The following is an 8643-nucleotide window of genomic DNA, read 5'->3' on the forward strand; positions in this document are numbered from 1 at the left end:
TGAGGGCTGAGGAGGTTAGTCAAGCTAAAGGAGTGGTGGGTGGGAGCTACAGGGTTCCTGGTAGATGGAAAACCATGGGCAAAGAAGGGAAATGAGAGAGAGTATGAACAGATTTAAGAAATCTGTAACTGGCAGACCTGGAGCATAGGGGGAAATATGAGGACAAATGACACTGGAGAGGCAGGCAGGGGCAGATCACTAAGGGCTTTGTATACATGCTAAGAAACTTGATTTTGTCCTGTACATCATTGGTTCTCAGACAGGTACAATTTTGCTCCCCCAGCCCCAGGGACATTTGTGAATGTCTGGAGACATTTTTGGTTGTCACAATTGGGTTCGGAGGCGCTACTGGCATCTACTGGGTAGAGGGCAGGGGTGCTGCTAAACAACCTACAATGACAGGACAGCCCTACAACCAAGAATTAGCTAGCCCAAATGTCAACAGTGCTGAGGCTGAGAAACCCCGGTGAAGATGGAGGGGAGTCACTGAAGAAGGTTTAAGGAGGAGTGATGAGATTATATTTCTATTTTAGGAAGATCATTCTGGCAGCAATACGGAGAATGTTGAGTCCAAAAGGGAGGCATGAAAATCAGTTAAGAAGGGTTGTGCTATGAGGATCTGTAGTCCTAAGGAACTGGCAATAGAGATGAAGAAGAGACAGTTTTGAAAAATCTTTAAAATGTAAAAGCAACATGATTTAAAATTGACTCGTATAATAAGAGGACAGTGATACCATTCCCCAAAACAAGGAGTTAAGGAGGAAGCATACATTGAAAAACATGTTATGTTCAGTTTGGGGCATGTTGAGTGTGAGATATCTGTGGGTTATCTAAAATGGAAGTGTCTAGCTGACTATTTGGGTCTGGAGATCAGGAGAGAGATCTGGGCTAGAAAAAACAAGATGTGGGAATTGTCAGCATATAGTAAAGGAAGCCATGGAATGAATGAAATCTTCCTAGGGGAGAGTGTACACTGAGAAGACAAACTCCAACATTTAAGGTCAGGTGGAGGAGAGGCACTTTGGATGCGACTCAGAACAGGCTCTACAAAAGCGGCTCATGAAAATTGAACAGTTTCAGGAAGAAGGGAATGGTCAAGAGGGAACAATAGTGTTGAGAAAGAGAACAAGAGGTCAAGTATGAACAAGCAAACAAGAATGCAGGTCAAGTAAGAGACCAAGAGAAAAGCCGAATGTGGGTTTAGCAAGCCAAGACACTGCTGACGGCCCTGGTGAAACACTTATAGTCAACTGATGGGGCAGAAGCAGGTCAACTGCAAGAGAGAGGAAGCAAAGAAAAGGATGGTAGCTAGATGGTCTTTTTCCCCTAAAGAGAGATGCTAAGGGATAATCTTTGTTGTTGTTTTGTTTTGGAAAAAAGAAAAAGGAGAGATTTGGATGTGCATAGGCTAACGGGCAACATAAGAGAGGTTGCAGGTATGAGAGAGTGGGAGAGGATGGGTCCAAGGTCCAGGTGGAAAGGTCGGCTTTGGATATATGTTTAAAATAAAGATACAAGATAGGCGGACATAATAATGAAGTTTATCAGGAGAATCATCCCACTAGATATGGGGTGATTCATTATAAACCAATATATAATTGGAACTTCAACCCACCCTTCTTACCTTCTAGCTAACCTCCTTGAAAAAAAAATCTACACTGAGTATCTACATCTTACTCTGCAATCCATTGCAATATGGCTATTGTCCCCACCATTCTACTGAGAGGTTCCTGTGGCAGTCAGTCAACATCAGAGATCCCTTAGTTACCAAATATAATGGATAACTTTACAGTCCTTAACTTACTTCACTTTTCTATCCATGTGACACTGTTAGATATCCCTACTTTTCTTCAGTTTCCACTCCCTCGGCTTCAGTGATGTCTCTCTCCCTTGATTGACCAATCACATATCGATTGTTCCTTTGTCAGCTACTTAACTATTATGTTCCTCAGGATTCCAACTTCTCAATCTATAGGTTTTCTATGGGCCAAACACTTAGGCTTAATTCCATCTACATGCTTCTGATTCCAATAGGGAACTTTATTTATTTATTTATTTTTAGAGAAAGGGTCTTGCTATATTGCCCAGGCTGGAGTGCAGTGGCTATTCACAGGCATGATCCCACTACTGATCAACACAGGAGTTTTGACCTGCTCCATTTCTGACCTGGGCTGGTTCACCCCTCCTTAGGCAACGTGGTGGTCCCCCCACTCCTAGGAGTTCACCATATTGATGCTGAACTAAGTGAGGACACCTGATGGGCATGGTGCACTACAGCCCAGATCTCCTGGGCTCAAGCAAGCCTCCTGCTCAGTCTCCCAAGTAGCTGGGACCACAGGCGCCCACCACTGTGCACAGCCCAAATAGTGAACTTTAGCCTTGACTTCTCTTCTGAGCTTCAGGCATATATTCATTTACTCATTCCACAAATATGTATGAAACAACTGTTGTATGCCAACCAATGGGGCAATGCAGACGAAGTCCCTATCTTATGTTCTCATAAGTAAGCCAAGAAATAAACAAGTAAATAAAATAATTACAGATTGATCTACTTACTGGGTGAAGAGAGCAGATTGAATGAATGTATCTAATTTTATTTCCTCTTAAAACTTCAATAAAACCTCATTAAAAGGATACTGTTTTAAAGACATAAAGCCCCCAAAACAAAGAGAGTGGGGGAAGGGACAGCAATAGAGTACTAGATTTCTGAAATCTAGACAGCTGATCAACAAGTGAAAATGCCTTGATGGACTCAAGACAGCCAAAGACTAAGGGGCAACAGGGAAAGCCAAGAACAATTCCTAAAAGGCTGAGGAAATGACAGCCTTAGGTAGCTCCTAAGGAGTGAGGAGTAAAAGCAGTAGCTGAAACAAGGGCTGGTTGAAGGCTGTTTGAGAAGCAGGTGGATCTCCAAATCCCTCTCCCCTCAGTGCCAGTGGACGATTACCCCTCCCTGATCCTGGCAGGTATCTATAGATTTGTTTCCTGGAGAGGGTTTGTAGAGTGGGAGGTCTCCACACAGGAGAAGGCAGAGATATCATTACTGAAAATAGGGGTAGTAAGTGCATGGCACACCCTAATCTTGAGATTTAGCCTCCAACCCTAATCCCTCCGGGAATTCAACTAGGCTTTTACCCTCAGTAGACTGAAGGACTTCTCTGGGGAAAATGGCCAGCGGAGAGGAAAGAGTGGAATGTACAGATTTGGGAGGAGGAGTCCTGAGATCATGGCCTAGTGAGATCATTCTATAATAAAGTTTGCTATCAGCAAGCCTCTCCCAAATATACAGAGATCTCAATCTCCTTTTAAAGTCTCCTACTTGAAAACATAAATTAACAAATTATGGATTAAAATAAGTCTAAGAACACTGTTATAGACTAAATTGTGTCCCCCCCAAAAATTTGCAATGTTGAAGCCCTAACCCCCAGTGTGACTGCATTTGGAGATAAGGCCTTTGGAAGGTAATTAAGGTTAAATAAGGTCATAAGGGGCAACCTTATCCAATAGGATTAGTGTCCTTACAAGAAGGGACTCCAGAGAACTCCTTATCCCCTCCCCTCCACCACAAGGACACAGTGAGAAGGTAGCCATCTGCAAGCCAGGAAGACAGTCCTATTCAGAAACTAAATTGGCTGGCACCGTGATCTTGGACTTCCAGCCTCCAGAACTATGAGAAATAAATTTCTGTTTAAGCCACCCAGTCTGGAATTTTGTGATGGCAGCCTGAGCTAACACAAACACTTCCAACAAAACAAAAACAGCAATTTGGAGGAAATTGAGACTATGCAGGGAGAAAATGTTTTCAAAAACTATAATTAGAGAAATGAAAATACATGTCCACACCGTTCTAAAATTGATTGTAGTGATGATTAAACAACTAACTCTGTGAATATATTAAAAGCATTGAATTGTACGCTTTAAATGGGTGAATTTATAGTATGTGAATTATATCTCAATAAAGCTGTTATCCAAAAAATTAAAGTTTAAAAAGTAAAAATTTTTTTAAAAAACCTTTTCCTCTACAAAAGACCCTGTTAACAGGATGAAAAGATAAGCTACAGACTGGAAGGAAATAATTGCAAACTGTATATCTGAAAAAGGACTAGTGTCTCAAATGTATAAAGAGCTCTCAAAACTCAACAGTAAAAGTGTTCATTGCATCAGTGTTTATAATAAGAAATAGTAAAAAAAACAACCTAAATGGCCACGATGGGGAAATAGATCAAATGTGGTGCCATCAAATGCTAGATTACTGTATAGCAGTTAAAAGGAATAAACTAGACATATTTATCAACATGGATGGATCTTAAGCATAATTTGCATGATAAAAGTAAGTTGTGGACATACAGCATAATACTATTTTTGTAAAATTTTTAAGCTCACAAAATAATGTTGTATGTTACGTTAGAAAAATGTGGCAGGTGAATTGGAAAGATACACCTTACATAAATGGGAGCAGATACCTATGGTAAAGGGAGAAGAGGTGGGGGGTAAACCAAAATTGGCTAAAACTGAAAAGTATGAATAATCAAATCATATCAATCTGTTTCTACAAGTGCAGTCTAACACAATTAAAAAAACAAAAACAAATAAAACTGCAATACAATCATACGAAGTACTTAGGTAAGAGTTAAAAGAAAATAATTAACTTGAGGTATAATTTTCTGACATGGAAAGATATCCAAGATACATTAAGTAAAAAAAGCAAGTCAAAGAACCATATGCACAATGTCATAACATTTATGTAAAACAAAAGCACAAAATAAAACTCTTGTTTATACCCCCCCAAACATATATACACACACTTGTGTAAATGTATAGAGAAAGCTTTAGAAAAGATAAACATGAAAAAAAATCATAGTGATATAGGAAAATGTCCTAAATCATTCATAAAACTATAGAATAAAAATAAAGGCAGATGGAAACTTTAGGGAAAACAAAAAGCAGTAAGAAAGAAAATGTAATCCTAATGACCACTGCTTTTGCAATAAAAATATTTACAGTCACCGCCACCAAAAAAGAGGAAACAAAAAACTCAATGATAAAAAAATTAGAAACTAGGCAAAAGACACAAAGAGATATTTTATTGAAGAAGATATATAGATGGCAAATAATCACATGAAAAGATGTTCAGGAGGGTGGGAGGGAGGTAGATAATGAGAAATTACTTAATGGGTACAATGTACATTACTTGAGCGTTGGATACACTAACACTGTGGTCCCCAACCCCCAGGCCGTGAACTGGTAAGGGTCCATGGCCTATTAGGAATCTGGCTGCACAGCAGGAGGTAAGTGGTGGGCCAGTGAGCAAAGCTTCTTTTGTATTTACAGCTGCTCCCCATTGCCTGCATCACTGCATAAGCTCCACTTCTGCCAGATCAGAAGTGGAGCCAGATCTAATGCCATCTAATGGTGGCATTAGATTCTCATAACAACATGAACCCTACTGTAAACTACACATACAAGGGATCTAGGTTACATAGTCTTTCTGAGAATCCAATGCCTGATGATCTGAGGTGGAGCTGAGGCAGTGATGCTAGTGCTGGGGAGTGGCTGCAAATACAGATTATCGTTAGCAGAGAGGTTTGACTGCACAATAAATGCAATGTACTTGAATCATCCTGAAACCATACACCCCCAACCCACCCCCTCAGCCGTGGAAAAATTGTCTTCTGTAAGACTGGTCTCTGGTGCCAAAAAGGTTGGGGACTGGTGCACTAAAAGCCCATACTTCACCACTATGCAATATATCCATGTTACAAAATTGCATTTGTACCCCTCAGATTTATACCAAAAAAAATAATAATAAATGTTCAAAATCAGTATCCATTAGGGAAATGCAATTTAAAACCATAATGAGAGTGGCACTACACACCTATTAGAATAGCTAAAATAAAAAATATTGATAATATTAAATGTTGCCAAGAATGTGCAAAAACTGAATCTCTCATACGCTGTTGGCAGGAATGTAAAACGGTGCAGCCTCTCTGGAAAACAGTTTAGCAGTTTCTAATAAAACTAAATATATGCTTAACATACAACCCAGCAATTGTACTCCTGGGCGTTTATCCCAGAGAAATGAAAATTAACGTCCACACAAAGACAAATGTTCTTATCTTTATTTGCAATAGCCCAAAACTGAAAACAACCAAAATGTCCTACACTAGTTGAACAGTTAAAAAACTGTTATACATCCATATCATAGAATACTAATCAGCAGTAAAAAAGAATGCACTATTGCTATAGGCCATAACTTGGATGGATCTCAAGGACTTTATCCTGAGTGCAAAAAGGGCAAACTCAAAATGTCACACGCTGTCCTGATTTTATGTAACATTGTTAAAATGACAAAATTATAGAGATGGAGAACACATTTGTGGTTGCCAGGGGTTAGGATGGTGAGAGGGAGAAAAATGGGTGTGACTAGGAAGGGTAGCATGAGGAAGACATTTGTGGTGATGCAATAATTCTTTTATCTTGATTGCAAATCTACATATGTGCAAATCTTGATGATATTAAATCTACACAAGTGATAAAAATGGCCTGGAACTATATACACATTGTACAAATTTCAATTTTGTTGTTTTGATACTGTACTAGACTTACGTAAAATATAATCATTGGGGGAAACTGATACACAGTATCAGTTTGTATTATTTTTGCAACTTCCTGTGAGTCTCCATTTATTTTAAAATCAAAAGTTTTCTAAAAGGATATCAGAGTAAAAAATAGAGCTCTTAAAAATTAAAAACATGATGGTAGAAATTAAAATTCAATAGAAGGATTGGAAGATAAAGTTAAATCTCCCCAAAAGGACAAAAAGACATAAGTGAAGAAAACAGGAGATAAAATTTAAGAAAATTAGAGAACCAGTCACATAGATACAAAATCAGAATAATGAATCCAAGAAAAACAGGGGGAGAAACTGGGATAAAGTTAATAAGAAAATAATTTAAAAATATTTTATAGACTAGAAAGACATATGAGTTTCCACTGCCTACTAAAATAAGTGAAAATAGACCACAGAAAAAAATATCTTTGTGAAAGTCATAACAATGGGGACAAAGAGAAGATTCTACAAGCTTCCTCAGAGGAAAAACAAGTCACAAAGCAATAGAATGGCTTTTGACTTCTCCACAGCTACACTGGATGCTAGAAGAACACCAAGCAATGTTTTCAAGATGCTGATGTATTTCCAACCAAGAACTCTACACTCAGCTAAACTCTCAGACAAATAAAAGTAAAGGTAGAATAATAAAATTTTTAGACATGCCTAACATTGAAGACATAAATAAAAAATATTTATTTCTTATGTATTCTTTCTTAAGAAACTACTGGAAGTTGTGCTCCACTTAAGCAAGAGAGTAAGCTAGCTGGGCATCTTTGTCTTGGGCACAAACCTACAACCAGACATGACATCATCACCCTACACTCCTAAGACTATTCCTCCTCCTCTTTCTTCCATATTCTTGATCTCACTCATGGCACCAGCACCAACGAGTAGTCCAAGCTAGGAACCTAAGTCACCCATCATACTCTCATCTCTCAAAGCTAATCATGGAGTCTTAATGATTCTACCCCCAAATATTTCTCTTCAATTCTGTCCCTAGCTCCATAGATCTGCATCAAAATAGTAACCACCTAACCAATCTTCCTATCTCCAGTCCTGGAGCCTCAACAAACCCATCCGTCCTCCACAATGTGGCTATAGCCATCTGCCTAAAATGCAAATCTGACCACATCACTCTTACTAAAACTCTTCAAAAGCTTCTGAAATTCTGACCAGCAGGCAGAATAAATATGTCAAATGGCCACTCTCCACATCGACCTCTCCCACCCCCATGATAGACAATACTAATACATTTATTTATATTATTTTTAATTCATAAATCATACTTGCATATTTATGGGGTACAATGTGATATTTTGATAAATATACATGTAATGATTAAATCAAGCTAATTAACATATCTATCACCTCACTTATATTTTGTGGCGAGAAATCTGAAATTTACTCCCTTAGCTGTTCTGAAATATACAATATAGTTGAAACTTGAACAGGGCTTGCACTGTGCAAGTCCACTTACATGCAGATTTTCTTCTGCCTCTGCCACTCCTAAGACAGCAAGACCAAACCCTCCTCTTTCTCCTCCTCAGCCTACTCAGTGTAACAATGATGAAGAACTTTACGATGGTCCACTTCCACTGAATAGAAAATATGTGTTCTTTTCCTGATGATTTTCTTAATAACATTTTCTTTTCTCTAGCTTACTTTATTGTAAGAATACAGTATATATGTAACATAAAAATATGTGTTAATGGTTTGTTATCTTTAAGGCTTCTGGTCAACAATAGGCATTCATAGTTAAGTTTTGGGGGAGTCAAAAGTTGTAAGTGGATTTTCTATTGTACTGGGGGTTGGCTGTATTTATTATTAACTAGAGTCACCCTACTGTGTCATAGATCTCAAACTTACTCCTCTTATATAAGTGAAACTTTATACCCTTTGATCAACATCTCCTCATTCCCACCCCAACCCCCAAGTTCTGGTAAACACCATTCTACACTCTACTTCTATGAGTTAGACTTTTTTTTTTTTTTTTTTTTTTTTGAGACAGAGTCTCACTCTGTTGCCCGGGCTAG

At 38.4% G+C, this 8643-nt stretch overlaps 1 protein-coding gene across 2 annotated transcripts in view; it reads right to left on the reverse strand.

Annotated features, from left to right (window-relative positions):
- The window catches only part of CEP41 (centrosomal protein 41), a 32660-nt gene extending 30009 nt beyond the window's left edge, over positions 1 to 2651 (reverse strand). For both annotated transcript variants that reach the window (XM_069462110.1, XM_069462109.1), the window contains exon 1: positions 2622 to 2651. In XM_069462110.1, coding sequence (XP_069318211.1) covers positions 2622 to 2651 — 30 coding nt within the window. The remainder of the gene's footprint in view (positions 1 to 2621) is intronic.
- Positions 2652 to 8643: the final 5992 nt, after the last annotated feature.

This window comes from Eulemur rufifrons, chromosome 29 (assembly GCF_041146395.1).
Source record: "Eulemur rufifrons isolate Redbay chromosome 29, OSU_ERuf_1, whole genome shotgun sequence".
NCBI lineage: Eukaryota > Metazoa > Chordata > Mammalia > Primates > Lemuridae > Eulemur > Eulemur rufifrons.